This window comes from Chiloscyllium plagiosum, unplaced genomic scaffold, assembly GCF_037043375.1.
Source record: "Chiloscyllium plagiosum isolate Xiang-an unplaced genomic scaffold, Cpla_swu_hap1 HiC_scaffold_1, whole genome shotgun sequence".
Classification (NCBI taxonomy): domain Eukaryota; kingdom Metazoa; phylum Chordata; class Chondrichthyes; order Orectolobiformes; family Hemiscylliidae; genus Chiloscyllium; species Chiloscyllium plagiosum.
In genome coordinates, this window is record NW_028270139.1 from 112,761,840 (window position 1) to 112,780,744 (window position 18,905).

Sequence of the window (18,905 nt, forward strand, 5' to 3'; positions counted from 1 at the left end):
AAGAATTCCATGTCTTCAGCTTTTTTCCTTTATCCCTATTTTTTTTTATTCTGGTTTGCAGTGGTGACAGGTGCCAACAACAGAGCTTCAATTCCCAGACCGCAGGGCGTGGTGACTCTCAGGTTAAACTCACCACCAATTGTGTCTCTGGACAGTGCTATGGTCCTTTAGGACTATGGTGGCTTTATGTATCCTGTGATTTTGACCAGATTTTTCAACCAATGGGAACACCTCTTTCCCCCCCCCCCCCCAATCATCTACCTTCTCATATCTCTCAAGAATTTCATTTGCTTCAATGGGATTACCTTTCATTCTTAACTTTTGGAAACATTTCTTACAACTCAGGAATTAGTCAAGTGAATCTTTTGTTTCACTTTGTCTAAGGCAAGTACAATATCTGCATCCTTCAGTAAGCAGATGGTAATTGTTCACACCAGTGTAGGTGCATTTTCACCAAGACCCTTTGTAATAATGCTACCACCAAGGCTGGATTACTTGTACGACTCCACAGGTCACAATTATCGAGTACAATTACATTTTCAACAAATATGCAATAATTGATTAATGTGGTATAATGGAAGTATAATACTTAGCCTTAAAATATCCAATTCATGCATGCACACTAATACACGCATAACCACACTTTGTCACTTTCTCTTCAGGGAAAAAGTAAAAAGACTTTACTACAGAGATTGGATTTCTGAAAATAAAATATTTGGTCAATGGGTTATTCTTGAATAGATTGTCACAGGGGCAGTTCTGAAGGTCGAGCTATTGTGGTCAATTCACTCAAAGCACACACAGATCTGTAATTGTTGATTGGCATGGGCGCACACTATGGTGTTGTAGTTTCACCAGGTTAGAATCATAGAGATGTATAGCATGGAAACAGACCCTTCAGTCCAACCCGTCCATGCTGACTAGATATCCTAAATAAATCTAGTCCCATTTTCTAGCACTTGGCCCAGATCCCTCTCAACCCTTCCTAACCATATACTCATCCAGATGCCTTTTAAATGCTGCAATTGTACCAGCCTCCACTAGTTCCTCTGACACCTCATTCTATACACGTGTAACCCTCTGCGTAAAAAAGTTGCCTCTTAGATCCCTTTTTATATCTTTCCCCTTTCACCCTCAACCTATGTCCTCTAGTTCTGGCCTCCTCCACCCCAGGAAAAGATTTTGTCTATTTATCCTATTCATGTCCCTCATGATTTTATAAACCTCTATAAGGTTTAGCCTCTGACACTCCAGGGAAAACAGCCCCAGTGTATGCAGCCTCTCCCTATAACTGAAATCCTCCAACCATGACAACATCCTTATAAATCTTTTCTGAACTCTTTCAGGTTTCCTAACATCCTTCTGATAGGAAGGAGACAAAAATTGCATGCAATATTCCAAAGGTGGCCTGAAGGACACTAGTTGTCCATATGGGTTTTTCCAACAATCAGCAATGGTTTCTTGGTCATCAGTAGATTTTTAATTCCAGGTTTATTTTATTGAATTCAAATTCCACCATCTATTAAGATGGATACTATTAGCTGAGTTTCTGGATTAATAGTCTAGTGATAATACCATTTGGCCGTTGCCTCCCTATGCTTGCTTCAATCTCTAGCATCCACGGTTTTTTGTTTCATATTATTATCGTAATGTACAGCTTGGTCCAGCTTTGACATATTTTTGTGCTTAAGCTGTCTGTCTTTAAAACAAAAATTGTTTTAAAAGCTAACCAAAAAGAGTCAGGATGTTGACCGTGGCTAAGTTGATTACAATTTCCAATGGGACACACCAGTTACCAATCTATAGTAGTCTACTCACTCTACATACTTTCACGTAGAGTCAGTTAGATCAATTGGCTGGACACTGGTTTGCTTTGCAGAGGGAGGCCAACAACATGGGTTCAGTTCCCACATCAGCTGAGGCTACTGTGAAGGACTGTCCTTCTCAACCTCTCCCCTCTCCTGAGGTGTGATCCTCCGGTTAAAACACCACCAGTTGTCTCTCTCGAATGAGAGAGCAGTCCTATGGTCTGGTAAGACGATGGCGACTTTATCTTTTTACCACACCTTCGTAGTTTCCTTTTGTGTAAATTTAAGACTCTGGTTTCAGATTGGAAAATTCGTTCCATCTCAATGGGGAATTTTATCATATTCTGTTCATATTTCGCAACAGACCCCATACGTCAAAATTATTAACTAAACCCCTTCTAATTGCACAATATTAAATCAAGGACACTCTGTTCCTTCGTTGGTTCCTCAATGTAAAACACCTTTTTGTGCACACTTCCAAGAATTCCAAGAAGGGGTGACACGTTGGCTCAGTAGTTAGCACTGCTGCCACTCAGCACCAAGGACCCGGGTTTGATTCCAACCTCAAGCAACTTTCTTTCTGGAGTTTGAAAGTTTTCCCTGTGTCTGCGTGGTTTTCTGCTGGGCTCTCAGGTTTCCTCCCCCAGTCCAAAGATGTGCAAATTAGATGGACTGGCCATGCTAAATTGCCCATAGTGGTGTTCAGGGATGTGTAGGTTAGGTGCATTAGGAAATGCAGGATTACAGGGAAAGGGTAGGAAGAATGTGTCTGCGTGGGAAGCTCTTTGGAGGGTTGGTGTGACCTGTTTCCACATGTAGGGATTCTACGATTAATTCATCTGCCCTGGAATTATAGTTGATGTGGTTTGCGCAGTCTATATACAATTGGAGTCAGTCGTGATTACTGTAACATCCTTATTACTGTAACATCCTCATACTCAATGATGGAGGAGCGCAGCACATCAATGCAAAACATAAGGCTGATGCATTCGCAACAATCTTTAGTCAGAAATGCCAAGTGGATGGTCCATCTCTGGCTCCTGCAGTGGTCCCCAGCATCACAGAAACCAATCTCTAGCCAATTCAATTCACTCCACGTGCTGGAGGCACTGGATACTGCAAAGGCAATGGGCTCTGATAACATTCTGACAATAGTGCTGAAGACATGTGCTCCAGAACTTGCTGCTGCCTTAGGCCAGCTCTTCCAGTAGAGTTATAAGACTAGCATCTACCCAACAATGTGGAAAATTGTCTAGGTATTTCCTATACTCAAAAAGCAGGACAAATCCAAGCCCGCCAATAACCACCCAATTGGTCTACTCTCCATCATCAGTAAAGTGATAGAAGGGATCATGAACAGTGCTATCAAGCAGCACTTGCTCAGCATGAACCTACTTAGTGATGCCCAGTTTGGGTTTCGTCAGGGTCACTCCGCTCCTGGTTTTATTATAGCCTTGGTTCAAACATGGACAAAAGAGCTGAATTCCAGAGGTGAGGTGAGTGTGATGGCCCTTGACATCAAGGCCACATTTGACTGAGTGTGGCATCAAGGAGATGTGGCACAAAGGAAGATGGTTGTGATTGTGGAGGGTCAGTCATCTCAGCTCCGGGACATCTTTGCAGGAGTCCTTCAGGGTAGTGACCTAGGCCCAACAATCTTCAGCTACTTCATCAATGCACTTCCCTCTCTCATAATGTCAGTTGTGGGGACGTTCGCCGATGATTGTAGTGTTCAGCACCATTCACGATTTTTCAGATACTGAATTAGTCTGTGCTCAAATGCAACAAGCTCTGGACAATATCCAGGCTTGGGCTGACAAGTGGCAATTAATGTTCACACCACACAAATGCCAGACAATGACCATCACCAATAAGAGACACTCTAAACACCACCCCTTGGCATTCAATGGTGTTACCATCACTGAATCCCCCATTTGTCAACATGCTTGGGGTTACCATTGACCAGAACTTTAACTGGACTCACCGTATAAATACAGTGGCGACACGAGCAGGTCACAGTCTAGGGATACTGCAGCGAGTAACTCCCCTCCTGACACCCCAAAGTCTATCCACCATTTACAAGGCACAAGTCAGGAGTGTGATGGAATACTCCCCACTTGCCTGGATGGTTGAAGCTCCAACAACACTCAAGAAGCTTGACACCATCCAGGACAAAGCAACCCACTTGATTGGCACCACATTTACAAACATTTAATCCCTCACCACTGGCGCTCAGTAGCAGCAGTGTGTACTATCTACAAGATGCACTGCAGAAATTCATCAAAGATCCTTCGACAGCATCTTCACTTTCATTTAGAAGGACAAGGGTTGCAGGTACTTGGGAACACCATCACCTACAAGTTCTCCTCCAAGCTTCGTACCATCCTCACTTGGAAATATCCAGTTGTTGGGTCAAAATCCTAGAATTCCCTTCCTACCGGCATTGTGTGTCAACCCACAGCAAGTGGACTGCAGTGATTCATGAAGGCTGCTCACCATCAAGGGCAAAAAGGGATGGACCATTAATGCTGGCCCAGCCAGCGATACCAAAGTCCCACAAATGAATTTTAAAAATTACCTGTTTTTCTAATTCCTTGTTTAATGCTGTGGTCTACCTTGCTGTAGGCCTGTAGACACCTCCCATTAATGTTTTCTGCACTTGTTTCGTAGCTCCAGGCATACTGACTCTACATGTAGATTTTTTTGATATCCCTTCTCACTATTGCACCGATTCTATTCTGATTATGCACTGTACAAATAATGCCACTCCACATTAGTTTCCTTTTTACTTGTCCTTTCTCAATATTGCATATCCTTGGATATGTCTCAGGATTCGGGGTAGGCTATTTCAAACTGAGATGAGGAAACATCTCTTCACCCAGTGGGGTGATCATATTGAATGCTCGAGCAGGCTGGTCACTCTGCAGCCATATTTTTTTGTAATTTCTATCATATTGTAACTACAACTGTTTGGATTGTGAGTTTATCTGCTTCATTGCAAGTGGTCTGTTCACTCAGATACAGTACCTTTTTACATTTGTCTTTTAAATATATTTACTTTTTAAAAAACATTGGCCCTATATACAGCTAGTCTTTATTTCCTCTGCCTCCTACTTTTGCTTTCTAGTTTTGTATATTTCATTTCTACCATGTTTCCCTCATTCTTGTCGCAGACTTGCCCCCCCCCCCCCAGTCACTCTACTCCAGACACTTCCCCGCTGTACCCGAAGATATTGGTCCTGCTCTTGCTGGGGTACAGCCTGTAGAAAGATCCTTTCTTTCTCTAGGTCGGTCCCAATGTCTTGAAACCTGGACTTCTTCCTGCCACATCATCATCTGTCTCGGTAATTATTCATCTGGTTTAGTCTTCTATTCCTGATCTCACTAGTACATAGCACTTGAAGTAATTCACTAGTTATTACTTTTGAAGTCCTGCTTTTCAATTTATTTCTTAGCAGTGTACATTCTGCTTGTAGTCCTCTGTTTATCAATATCATTGGTACAGACATGGACCATAATCTCTGGTTGTTTCCTGTTCCCTTTCAGAATGTCCTTTAGCCATTCAGTGACATCTTTGAGCTTGTAACCAGGGAGACAACATAACAAAAAAAAACCTCTAAGTCCGAAACAAACTCAGAAATTTCTGGAAAAATTCAACAGGTCTGGCAGCATCTGTGGAGAGAAAACAGTTAATGTTTCAGGTGCAATGACGCTTCTTCAGAATAGGCAACGTACCATCCTGGTCACATATCTGCATTTGTAGAAATTTCTATCTCTTCTCCTTATAATGAAATTCTCCATCATTTATCCTCTAGTACACTTTATTTCTCCCTCTGTTCCAAACACCACACAGCTCAGCCACTCATGATGTCACAGCCTTGGCTCCTGCTGCATTCCTCTGAGCAATGGTCTCTGACCAGTCTTCAAAATGCAGAATTTCCGAGAGGTAAATAGAGACAGTGCCCTTGCTGTTTACTCTGTCTGGTAGTCACTAATTCTTTTTCTGCCTTTGTTCTCTATGCCTGCCATGTGGCCACCTCAATGTATGTTTAGGCTACAGGTGAACATTTCTCTGTGACTCTCGCGCGCGCGCGCGCGCGCGCTCTGTGACTCTCGCGCGCGCGCGCGCTCTGTGACTCTCGCGCGCGCGCGCGCTCTGTGACTCTCGCGCGCGCGCGCTCTGTGACTCTCGCGCGCGCGCTCTGTGACTCTCGCGCGCGCGCTCTGTGACTCTCGCGCGCGCGCTCTGTGACTCTCGCGCGCGCGCGCTCTGTGACTCTCGCGCGCGCGCGCTCTGTGACTCTCGCGCGCGCGCGCTCTGTGACTCTCGCGCGCGCGCGCTCTGTGACTCTCGCGCGCGCGCGCTCTGTGACTCTCGCGCTCTCTCTCGCCCTCTCTCTCGCCCTCTCTCTTGCCCTCTCTCTCGCCCTCTCTCGCCCTCTCTCTCGCCCTCTCTCTCGCCCTCTCTCTCGCCCTCTCTCTCGCCCTCTCTCTCGCCCTCTCTCTCGCCCTCTCTCTCGCCCTCTCTCTCGCCCTCTCTCTCGCCCTCTCTCTCGCCCTCTCTCTCGCCCTCTCTCTCGCGCTCTCTCTCGCGCTCTCTCGCGCTCTCTCGCGCTCTCTCGCGCTCTCTCGCGCTCTCGCCCTCTCTCGCCCTCTCTCGCCCTCTCTCGCCCTCTCTCGCCCTCTCTCGCCCTCTCTCGCCCTCTCTCGCCCTCTCTCGCCCTCTCTCGCCCTCTCTCGCTCTCTCTCGCGCGCTCTCGCTCTCTCTCGCGCGCTCTCGCTCTCTCTCGCGCGCTCTCGCTCTCTCTCGCGCGCTCTCGCTCTCTCTCGCGCGCTCTCGCTCTCTCTCGCGCGCTCTCGCTCTCTCTCGCGCGCTCTCGCTCTCTCTCGCTCTCTCTCGCGCGCTCTCGCTCTCTCTCGCTCTCTCTCGCTCTCTCTCGCTCTCTCTCGCTCTCTCTCGCTCTCTCTCGCGCGCTCTCGCGCGCTCTCGCTCTCTCGCGCGCCCTGGCTCTCTCGCGCGCCCTGGCTCTCTCGCGCGCCCTGGCTCTCTCGCGCGCCCTGGCTCTCTCGCGCGCCCTGGCTCTCTCGCGCGCCCTGGCTCTCTCGCGCGCCCTGGCTCTCTCGCGCGCCCTGGCTCTTTCTCTCGTGCGCCCTTGTTCTCGCGCTCTCTCGCGCGCCCTCGTTCTCGCGCTCTCTCGCGGGCCCTCGTTCTCGCGCTCTCTCGCGCGCCCTCACTCTCGCGCTCTCTCTCGCGCCCTCTCTCGCGCCCTCTCTCGCGCCCTCTCTCGCGCCCTCTCTCGCGCCCTCTCTCGCGCCCTCTCTCGCGCCCTCTCTCGCGCCCTCTCTCGCGCCCTCTCTCGCGCCCTCTCTCGCGCCCTCGCTCGCGCCCTCGCTCTCGCCCTCGCTCTCGCCCGCGCTCTCGCCCTCTCACGCGCGCTCTCGCCCTCTCACGCCCGCTCTCGCCCTCTCACGCCCGCTCTCGCCCTCTCACGCGCGCTCTCGCCCTCTCACGCCCTCTCTCGCCCTCTCACGCCCGCTCTCGCCCTCTCACGCGCGCTCTCGCCCTCTCACGCGCGCTCTCGCCCTCTCACGCCCGCTCTCGCCCTCTCACGCCCTCTCACGCCCTCTCACGCCCTCTCACGCCCGCTCTCGCCCTCTCACGCCCGCTCTCGCCCTCTCACGCCCGCTCTCGCCCTCTCACGCCCGCTCTCGCCCTCGCACGCCCGCTCTCGCCCTCGCACGCCCGCTCTCGCCCTCGCACGCCCGCTCTCGCCCTCGCACGCCCGCTCTCGCCCTCTCACGCGCGCCCTCGCTCGCGCGCTCTCGCCCTCGCTCGCGCGCTCTCGCCCTCGCTCGCGCGCTCTCGCCCTCGCCCTCGCTCGCGCGTGCTCTGGCTCTCTCGCGCGCGCTCTCGCTCTCTCACGCGCGCTCTCGCGCTCTCTCGTGCACTCGCTCTCTCTCGCGTGCTCTGGCTCTCTCTCGCGCGCTCTCGCTCTCTCTCGCGCGCTCTCGCTCTCTCTCGCGCGCTCTCGCTCTCTCTCGCGCGCTCTCGCTCTCTCTCGCGCGCTCTCGCTCTCTCTCGCGCGCTCTCGCTCTCTCTCGCGCGCTCTCGCTCTCTCTCGCTCTCTCTCGCGCGCTCTCGCTCTCTCTCGCGCGCTCTCGCTCTCTCTCGCGCGCTCTCTCTCGCCCTCACTCTCGCCCTCTCTCGCGCGCTCTCTCGCGCGCTCTCTCGCGCGCTCTCTCGCGCGCTCTCTCTCGCGCTCTCTCTCGCGCTCTCTCTCGCGCTCTCTCTCGCGCTCTCTCTCGCGCGCTCTCTCGCGCGCTCTCTCGCGCTCTCTCTCTCGCGCGCGCTCTCTCTCTCTCTCTCTCTCTCTCTCTCTCACTCTCGCGCGCGCTCTCTCTCTCTCTCTCACTCGCGCGCGCTCCCTCTCTGTCACTCTCGCGCGCGCTCCCTCTCTGTCACTCTCGCGCGCGCTCCCTCTCTGTCACTCTCGCGCGCGCTCCCTCTCTGTCACTCTCTCGCGCGCTCCCTCTCTGTCACTCTCGCGCGCGCTCCCTCTCTGTCACTCTCGCGCGCGCTCCCTCTCTGTCACTCTCGCGCGCGCTCTCTCTCCGTCACTCTCGCGCGCGCTCTCTCTCCGTCACTCTCGCGCGCGCTCTCTCTCTCTCACTCTCGCGCGCGCTCTCTCTCTCTCACTCGCGCGCGCTCTCTCTATCTCTCACTCTCGCGCGCGCTCTCTCTATCTCTCACTCTCGCGCGCGCTCTCTCTCTCACTCTCGCGCGCGCTCCCTCTCTCTCACTCTCGCGCGCTCCCTCTCTCTCACTCTCGCGCGCTCCCTCTCTCTCACTCTCGCGCGCTCCCTCTCTCTCACTCTCGCGCGCTCCCTCTCTCTCACTCTCGCGCGCTCCCTCTCTCTCACTCTCGCGCGCTCCCTCTCTCTCACTCTCGCGCGCTCCCTCTCTCTCACTCTCGCGCGCTCCCTCTCTCTCTCACGCGCGCTCTCTCTCTCTCACTCTCGCGCGCTCTCACTCTCGCGCGCGCTCTCTCTCTCACTCTCGCGCGCGCTCTCTCTCTCTCTCACTCTCGCGCGCGCTCTCTCTCTCTCTCTCTCACTCTCGCGCGCGCGCTCTCTCTCTCTCACTCTCGCGCGCTCTCTCTCTCTCACTCTCGCACGCTCCCTCTCTCTCACTCTCGCGCGCTCCCTCTCTGTCACTCTCGCGCGCTCCCTCTCTGTCACTCTCGCGCGCTCCCTCTCGCGCTCACTCTCGCGCGCGCTCTCACTCTCGCGCGCGCTCTCACTCTCGCGCGCGCTCTCACTCTCGCGCGCGCTCTCACTCTCGCGCGCGCTCTCACTCTCGCGCGCGCTCTCACTCTCGCGCGCGCTCTCACTCTCGCGCGCGCTCTCACTCTCGCGCGCGCTCTCACTCTCGCGCGCGCTCTCACTCTCGCGCGCGCTCTCTCTCTCGCGCGCGCTCTCTCTCTCACTCTCGCGCGCGCTCTCTCTCTCTCACTCTCGCGCGCGCTCTCTCCCTCTCTCTCTCTCACTCTCGCGCGCGCTCTCTCTCTCTCTCTCTCACTCTCGCGCGCGCTCTCTCTCTCTCTCTCTCACTCTCGCGCGCGCTCTCTCTCTCTCTCTCTCACTCTCGCGCGCTCTCTCTCTCTCTCTCTCTCACTCTCGCGCGCGCTCTCTCTCTCTCACTCTCGCACGCTCCCTCTCTCTCACTCTCGCGCGCTCCCTCTCTCTCACTCTCGCTCGCTCTCTCTCGCTCTCACTCTCGCGCGCGCTCTCACTCTCGCGCGCGCTCTCACTCTCGCGCGCGCTCTCACTCTCGCGCGCGCGCTCTCTCTCTCTCTCTCTCTCTCTCTCACTCGCGCGCGCTCTCTCTCTCTCTCTCACTCTCGCGCGCGCTCTCTCTCTCTCTCTCTCACTCTCGCGCGCGCTCTCTCTCTCTCACTCTCGCGCGCTCTCTCTCTCTCTCTCTCACTCTCGCGCGCTCTCTCTCTCTCTCACTCTCGCGCGCTCTCTCTCTGTCACTCTCGCGCGCGCTCCCTCTCTGTCACTCTCGCGCGCGCTCCCTCTCTGTCACTCTCGCGCGCGCTCCCTCTCTGTCACTCTCGCGCGCGCTCCCTCTCTGTCACTCGCGCGCGCTCCCTCTCTGTCACTCTCGCGCGCTCCCTCTCTGTCACTCTCGCGCGCTCCCTCTCTGTCACTCTCGCGCGCTCCCTCTCTGTCACTCTCGCGCGCTCCCTCTCTGTCACTCTCGCGCGCTCCCTCTCTGTCACTCTCGCGCGCTCCCTCTCTGTCACTCTCGCGCGCTCCCTCTCTGTCACTCTCGCGCGCTCCCTCTCTGTCACTCTCGCGCGCTCCCTCTCTGTCACTCTCGCGCGCTCCCTCTCTGTCACTCTCGCGCGCGCTCTCTCTCTGTCACTCTCGCGCGCGCTCTCTCTCTGTCACTCTCGCGCGCGCTCTCTCTCTGTCACTCTCGCGCGCGCTCTCTCTCTGTCACTCTCGCGCGCGCTCTCTCTCTGTCACTCTCGCGCGCGCTCTCTCTCTGTCACTCTCGCGCGCTCTCTCTCTGTCACTCTCGCGCGCTCCCTCTCTGTCACTCTCGCGCGCTCCCTCTCTGTCACTCTCGCGCGCTCCCTCTCTGTCACTCTCGCGCGCTCCCTCTCTGTCACTCTCGCGCGCTCCCTCTCTGTCACTCTCGCGCGCTCCCTCTCTGTCACTCTCGCGCGCTCCCTCTCTGTCACTCTCGCGCGCTCTCTCTCTCTCACTCTCGCGCGCTCTCTCTCTGTCACTCTCGCGCACGCTCTCGCCCGCTCTGTGGCTCGCGCTCGCTCTCGCCCGCTCTGTGACTCTCGCGCGCGCGATCTGAGACTCTCGCGCTCTGAGACTCTCGCGCTCTGTGACGTGCTCTCTCGCGCTCTCTCTCGCGCTCTCTCTCGCCCTCTCTCTCGCCCTCTCTCTCGCCCTCTCTCTCGCCCTCTCTCTCGCCCTCTCTCTCGCCCTCTCTCTCGCCCTCTCTCTCGCCCTCTCTCTCGCCCTCTCTCTCGCCCTCTCTCTCGCCCTCTCTCTCGCCCTCTCTCTCGCCCTCTCTCTCGCCCTCTCTCTCGCCCTCTCTCTCGCCCTCTCTCTCGCCCTCTCTCTCGCCCTCTCTCTCGCCCTCTCTCTCGCCCTCTCTCTCGCCCTCTCTCTCGCCCTCTCTCTCGCTCTCTCTCGCGCGCTCTCGCTCTCTCTCGCGCGCTCTCGCTCTCTCTCGCGCGCTCTGGCTCTCTCTCGCGCGCTCTGGCTCTCTCTCGCGCGCTCTGGCTCTCTCTCGCGCGCTCTGGCTCTCTCTCGCGCGCTCTGGCTCTCTCTCGCGCGCTCTGGCTCTCTCTCGCGCGCTCTGGCTCTCTCTCGCGCGCTCTGGCTCTCTCTCGCGCGCTCTGGCTCTCTCTCGCGCGCTCTGGCTCTCTCTCGCGCGCTCTGGCTCTCTCTCGCGCGCTCTGGCTCTCTCTCGCGCGCTCTGGCTCTCTCTCGCGCGCTCTGGCTCTCTCTCGCGCGCTCTGGCTCTCTCTCGCGCGCTCTGGCTCTCTCTCGCGCGCTCTGGCTCTCTCTCGCGCGCTCTGGCTCTCTCTCGCGCGCTCTGGCTCTCTCTCGCGCGCTCTGGCTCTCTCTCGCGCGCTCTGGCTCTCTCTCGCGCGCTCTGGCTCTCTCTCGCGCGCTCTGGCTCTCTCTCGCGCGCTCTGGCTCTCTCTCGCGCGCTCTGGCTCTCTCTCGCGCGCTCTGGCTCTCTCTCGCGCGCTCTGGCTCTCTCTCGCGCGCTCTGGCTCTCTCTCGCGCGCTCTGGCTCTCTCTCGCGCGCTCTGGCTCTCTCTCGCGCGCTCTGGCTCTCTCTCGCGCGCTCTGGCTCTCTCTCGCGCGCTCTGGCTCTCTCTCGCGCGCTCTGGCTCTCTCTCGCGCGCTCTGGCTCTCTCTCGCGCGCTCTGGCTCTCTCTCGCGCGCTCTGGCTCTCTCTCGCGCGCTCTGGCTCTCTCTCGCGCGCTCTGGCTCTCTCTCGCGCGCTCTGGCTCTCTCTCGCGCGCTCTGGCTCTCTCTCGCGCGCTCTGGCTCTCTCTCGCGCGCTCTGGCTCTCTCTCGCGCGCTCTGGCTCTCTCTCTCTCGCGCTCTCTCTCGCGCTCTCTCTCGCGCTCTCTCTCTCTCACGCGCGCTCTCGCCCTCTCACGCGCGCTCTCGCCCTCTCACGCGCGCTCTCGCCCTCTCACGCGCGCTCTCGCCCTCTCTCGCGCGCTCTCGCCCTCTCTCGCGCGCTCTCGCCCTCTCTCGCGCGCTCTCGCCCTCTCTCGCGCGCACTCGCCCTCTCTCGCGCGCTCTCGCTCTCTCTCGCGCGCTCTCGCTCTCTCTCGCGCGCTCTCGCGCTCTCTCTCGCGCTCTCTCTCGCGCTCTCTCTCGCGCTCTCTCTCGCGCGCTCTCTCTCGCTCTCTCTCTCGCTCTCTCTCTCGCGCTCTCTCTCGCGCTCTCTCGCGCTCTCTCGCGCTCTCTCTCGCGCTCTCTCTCGCGCGCTCTCTCGCGCGCTCTCTCGCGCTCTCTCTCGCGCTCTCTCTCGCGCTCTCTCTCGCGCTCTCTCTCGCGCTCTCTCTCGCGCTCTCTCTCGCGCTCTCTCTCGCGCTCTCTCTCGCGCTCTCTCTCGCGCTCTCTCTCGCGCTCTCTCTCGCGCTCTCTCGCGCTCTCTCTCGCGCTCTCTCTCGCGCGCTCTCTCGCGCGCGCTCTCTCGCGCGCGCTCTCTCGCGCGCGCTCTCTCGCGCGCGCTCTCTCGCGCGCGCTCTCTCGCGCGCTCTCTCTCGCGCTCTCTCTCGCGCTCTCTCTCGCGCTCTCTCTCTCTCGCGCTCTCTCTCTCTCGCGCTCTCTCGCGCGCTCTCGCCCTCTCTCGCGCGCTCTCGCCCTCTCTCGCGCGCTCTCGCCCTCTCTCGCGCGCTCTCGCCCTCTCTCGCGCGCTCTCGCCCTCTCACGCGCGCTCTCGCCCTCTCTCGCGCGCTCTCGCCCTCTCTCGCGCGCTCTCGCCCTCTCTCGCGCGCTCTCGCCCTCTCTCGCGCGCTCTCGCCCTCTCTCGCGCGCTCTCGCCCTCTCTCGCGCGCTCTCGCCCTCTCTCGCGCGCTCTCGCCCTCTCTCGCGCGCTCTCGCCCTCTCTCGCGCGCTCTCGCCCTCTCTCGCGCGCTCTCGCCCTCTCACGCGCGCTCTCGCCCTCTCACGCGCGCTCTCGCCCTCTCACGCGCGCTCTCGCCCTCTCACGCGCGCTCTCGCCCTCTCTCGCGCGCTCTCGCCCTCTCTCGCGCGCTCTCGCCCTCTCTCGCGCGCTCTCGCCCTCTCTCGCGCGCGCGCGCTCTCGCTCTCTCTCGCGCGCTCTCGCTCTCTCTCGCGCTCTCTCTCGCGCTCTCTCTCGCGCTCTCTCTCGCGCTCTCTCTCGCGCTCTCTCTCGCGCTCTCTCTCGCGCTCTCTCTCGCGCTCTCTCTCGCGCTCTCTCGCGCGCTCTCTCGCGCGCTCTCTCTCTCGCGCTCTCTCGCGCTCTCTCTCGCGCTCTCTCTCGCGCTCTCTCTCGCGCTCTCTCTCGCGCTCTCTCTCGCGCTCTCTCTCGCGCGCTCTCTCTCGCTCTCTCTCTCGCTCTCTCTCGCGCGCTCTCTCTCGCGCTCTCTCGCGCTCTCTCTCGCGCTCTCTCTCGCGCTCTCTCTCGCGCGCTCTCTCTCGCGCGCTCTCTCGCGCTCTCTCTCGCGCTCTCTCTCGCGCTCTCTCTCGCGCTCTCTCTCGCGCTCTCTCTCGCGCGCTCTCGCGCGCGCTCTCGCGCGCTCTCTCGCGCTCTCTCTCGCGCTCTCTCTCGCGCTCTCTCTCGCGCTCTCTCTCGCGCTCTCTCTCGCGCTCTCTCTCGCGCTCTCTCTCGCGCTCTCTCTCGCGCGCTCTCTCTCGCGCTCTCTCTCTCGCGCTCTCTCTCGCGCGCTCTCTCTCGCGCGCTCTCTCTCTCGCGCTCTCTCTCGCGCGCTCTCTCTCTCGCGCTCTCTCTCGCGCGCTCTCTCTCGCGCGCTCTCTCTCGCGCGCTCTCTCTCTCGCGCTCTCTCTCGCGCGCTCTCTCTCGCGCGCTCTCTCTCGCGCGCTCTCTCTCGCGCGCTCTCTCGCGCGCGCTCTCTCGCGCGCGCTCTCTCGCGCGCGCTCTCTCGGTCACTCTCTCGCGCGCTCTCTCTGTCACTCTCTCGCGCGCTCTCTCTGTCACTCTCGCGCGCTCTCTCTCTGTCACTCTCGCGCGCTCTCTCGCGCTCTCTCTCGCGCGCTCTCTCGCGCTCTCTCTCGCGCTCTCTCTCGCGCTCTCTCGCGCGCTCTCTCGCGCTCTCTCTCGCGCTCTCTCTCGCGCTCTCTCTCGCGCTCGCTCTCTCGCGCTCTCTCTCGCGCTCTCTCTCTCGCACTCTCTCTCGCGCGCTCTCTCGCGCTCTCTCTCTCGCGCTCTCTCTCTCGCGCTCTCTCTCTCGCGCTCTCTCTCTCGCGCTCTCTCTCTCGCGCTCTCTCTCTCGCGCTCTCTCGCGCGCGCTCTCTCGCGCGCGCTCTCTCGCGCGCGCTCTCTCTGTCACTCTCGCGCGCGCTCTCTCTGTCACTCTCTCGCGCGCTCTCTCTGTCACTCTCTCGCGCGCTCTCTCTGTCACTCTCGCGCGCGCTCTCTCTGTCACTCTCGCGCGCGCTCTCTCTGTCACTCTCGCGCGCGCTCTCTCTGTCACTCTCGCGCGCGCTCTCTCTGTCACTCTCGCGCGCGCTCTCTCTGTCACTCTCGCGCGCGCTCTCTCTGTCACTCTCGCGCGCGCTCTCTCTGTCACTCTCGCGCGCGCTCTCTCTGTCACTCTCGCGCGCGCTCTCTCTGTCACTCTCGCGCGCGCTCTCTCTGTGTCGCCCGCTCTCGCCCGCTCTGTGACTCGCTCGCACTCGCCCGCTCTGTGGCCCGCTCTGTGACTCGCTCGCTCTCGCCCGCTCTGTGACTCGCTCGCTCTCGCCCGCTCTGTGACTCGCTCGCTCTCGCCCGCTCTGTGACTCGCTCGCTCTCGCCCGCTCTGTGACTCGCTCGCTCTCGCCCGCTCTGTGACTCGCTCGCTCTCGCCCGCTCTGTGACTCGCTCGCTCTCGCCCGCTCTGTGACTCGCTCGCTCTCGCCCGCTCTGTGACTCGCTCGCTCTCGCCCGCTCTGTGACTCGCTCGCTCTCGCTCTCGCCCGCTCTGTGACTCGCTCGCTCTCGCCCGCTCTGTGACTCGCTCGCTCTCGCCAGCTCTGTGACTCGCTCGCTCTCGCCAGCTCTGTGACTCGCTCGCTCTCGCCAGCTCTGTGACTCGCTCGCTCTCGACCGCTCTGTGACTCGCTCGCTCTCGACCGCTCTGTGACTCGCTCTCGCGCGCTCTCGCTCTCGCTCTCTCTCGCTCTCGCGCGCTCTCGCTCTCGCGCGCTCTCGCTCTCTCTCGCGCGCTCTCGGCAGTAACCTGCCGGGTTGGATTTGTATGTGCAGGATATACTTGGGCAGTTTTCCACATTGTCGAGTAGACAGTAGTGTTGTAACTGTACTGGAACAGCTTGGCTCGGAGAATGGCAAGTTTGGGAGCACAAATCTTCAGTAATATTGCCGGAATGTTGTCAGGACCCGTAGCCTTTGCAGAATCAAGTACGACTAACCGTTTCTTGATATCATGTGGAGTGGGTTGAATTGACTGAAGACTAGTATCTGTAATACTGTGGACTGCTGGAGGCCAAGATGGATCCTCCACTTGGCAGTTTTGGCTTTGGTCCTGAAGTTATCAGCACCATCTGTCAAAACAGGCTTTTCAAGAGTGTGTTTTAAGCCAGTTCTATGTTATTGTTTTATCGTTGTTAGAAGTTAAATTAATGTAAAAACATACTGAGGTTATTAATGTTTCACCTAGCTTCTGTGACCAGCTGACAAGGTTCCAATTTATGCAATAGTTTTAATTTTATAAATAATGCAAATCAACTTATGTAGCAATGCATTCTGTGCTCGTTTTCTCTTAGGCTTAACTTTAAAGATGGGCTCTTGGATAAATGCAGGGTAAAGGGTGTTTTATTCCTCTGAAATCTATAGTGCATCATTGATTCACAAAAGTCATGTGGTTATGGTACATTCTAGTTCAGATGATGTGCTTCATTCTTGCACATCCACCCACCTATTCCTGTTGGCTGTTGTGTTCAGTGCAAACTAACCCTTCCAAAAATTGAACAATAAGAACCCATGCATTCTGTACGTTTTTAAAAGGATGATACAACTTGATTGTTGTGAGAACATAATGGATCACCTAGGTTCGAGTGTCTTTCGTAAAGTAAGGAGCTTGACCCAAAATTAGTGGAATGTTTTTGAAGGACTTTATATATAACTGTCTTGCAAAGTGCAATTTATTCCATGTTTATTCTGTTAAATTTGACAGTGCCCTACAACATCATTCTGTGGATGGGGTCAATCTGTTCTGACTTGCATGTAATGCTGTCATGTTCAGACATATCGCTTTTGGCATCTACTCCCCCTTCAATTTCTGTCAGTTTATTTCATTTATGTGTATCCAGTGTTAAAATTAGAACAGGAGTGGGTAATTTAGCTTCTTGGTTTTGTTCTACTGTTCAGTAAAATCATAGCTAATTTACAGCTTACAATACTCTTCAATACACTTGGTTAACTAATCTTGCAATCTCAGATTTAAAATTAACAATTGAGTTAGCATCAATTGCCATTTGTGGGAGAATTCCAAACTTGTCCTGCTCTTTCCTCATTCCTCTTCGTCTAAATTGTAGGGAATACAGCCCGAGTTTGTGTAAAAGCTCCTTGTAATTTAGTTCTTGGAATTGGGTATTCTTTTGGCAAATGTATAGTGAAATCTCTCCAAGGTCAGTAGATTTTTCCTAAGCTGTCATTGATTAGTGGAGCAGGCTCAATTGGCTAAATGTCTACTTGTGTTCCTACATCTTATATTGGAATTTGACATTTAAATTCTCTGTATCCTGTACTCGGGATCTTTTTCTGAAGTACTGTGTGAACTGGGAACTTACTCAGAAACTTAGGGTCCAATATGGCTTTACGCATAGAGTGCCTGTGGCATCCCCTCTTTGGAAAGTTCCCAGATGCAATTCAGAACCTGCTACAAGAATTGAGGGGAAGGGAACAAAAAGAAAAGCCAATAATATGGAAAGCTAGATGTAGTAAATGATAAAGGGATTGTGGTGTATAAGGCAAGAGGGGATTTCTATCTTCCTTTCCAGACTCAAGCTTATTGGTCTTGGAGGCAATTCGATGTACATTTATCGAAAGGATACCAAACTCCAAGGATTAAATTACATGGAGCGCTGACACAAACTAGGGTCAGAAATCACACGCCACCAGGTTATAATCCAACTGGTTTATTTGAAATCATAAGCATTCGGTGCATAGCCACTTCATCAGGTGATTTCTGACTTGGTCCACCCCATTCCAACACTGGAACCTCCACATCACAAACTAGCTGGGGTGTTCCCTGCAATTTAAATGAAGAATGATTTGAGTTAGGAAAGAGCAGGAGAGGCCCTGAGGAAGGGTCACCAGACCCGAAGCGTAAACTCTAATTTCTCTTCACTGATGCTGCCAGACCCGCTGAGCTTTCCCAGCAATTTTTGTTTTTGTTTCTGTCACTTAGTGTGCATGTGATTCTAATCTATTCACATGCACACATACACACATATTTTTATGGGGTGAATTTGTACTTGCAGAGTTGCATAGTACTTTGCTCAAAAACTGAATGAATCCATATAAGGCTCTATTAACTCGCTTTTTAGATTAGAATCAGTCTAAACATTATGGCACAGACGGGGAACACAGGGGGCTAACGCCTTCAACATCTCAAGATCTTATCTGCACTGACACCAATTGTTACAGTTAACCTGAGAATGTAACTTTTTAAAAAATAGTTTGGTGATTTACATATGAAAGTGAAACTATCATGGTCGTTCTAACAGATGAGAGACTTAACAAACAATCAAGTTATTTTTCAATGTATCATTTCAGTTACATTACACTAAACTATTGCTATAAATTCTGTGTCTTACAATTGTGAACTCCACAACCACCTGATGAAGGACTATAAACTGGTGTTGTGTGATTTGTAACACTACTGAGATTTTATCAGTCAATTTTGTTTTTCTCTTTCTGCATTAGACTGTCTTCCGGCCACCTTTAGATATTTATGATGTATTCATTTACCTGAACCCCAAGCACATTCCAAGACATCTTGAAGCAGTTGACAGGCCAAAAGTTACGTATAGCAGAGGAATATTAAGGAATGATGCCAAAGTCCACTTTTTAAAAATGCCAGTGGTGGACTATGACCCTGTACAGTGTTACCTTCGTGAACTGAGGGTGAGTATTTTGTGTTAATGGTGCAATATCCAGTCATTTTTCTGTCTGAAGTAATGCAGGGGCTGTTACCCTTCTGTTTGCTTGAAAGTTTTAATATTACAGTTTTAGATGGAAGGTTACAGGAAGTACAATTCTAGATTTAGAATAACATACTAGTGTATCATGTCAAGTAAATATTTTGATGCTAACCCAAGTAATGTGCTTTAACATTCAGTATCATGCACAAGATTGAAAGAGACCATTTTGTTTTATTTGTCCAGCTCGAGCATTCAATAATTATGCACAGTTTCTTTCAATTCTGTTTTGATATTGGTAGTTTTGATTGCCTCTTTGGATGGACTATTACAGGACATCACATTTCTTCCTCCCATTCTTTCCCCTTCCTTGTTGCTATTCTTGGGGCTATGCTGAACAACTTGTGGTTCAAATTGTCATTGCCCTTAATGCATTTTGAGGACTTCATACATTTCCTTTCAAGATTCCCTTGTGGGTAAGAAGAATTCATTTTTATTCTTTTAATATATTATTTAAGCCACAGACATCAAGTATTCATTGTATCTTATATTTTACACTTAAATATTTGTTATGTACGAAATATGTGACACCCAGGATGGAATCTTGTGCACCCCCTTGGAGCAGGAAGCCAGTTAAGATTGAGTTACTTAATAGCATGAATCAAGTTCCTAGTGGCAGAATGAACATAA

At 54.9% G+C, this 18,905-nt stretch overlaps 1 protein-coding gene across 2 annotated transcripts in view; it reads left to right on the forward strand.

Moving 5' to 3' along the window:
- The window catches only part of nol6 (nucleolar protein 6 (RNA-associated)), a 127,391-nt gene that overhangs the window by 98,102 nt on the left and 10,384 nt on the right, over nt 1-18,905 (forward strand). For both annotated transcript variants that reach the window (XM_043700311.2, XM_087989987.1), the window contains exon 24: nt 18,001-18,201. In XM_043700311.2, coding sequence (XP_043556246.2) covers nt 18,001-18,201 — 201 coding nt within the window. The remainder of the gene's footprint in view (nt 1-18,000; nt 18,202-18,905) is intronic.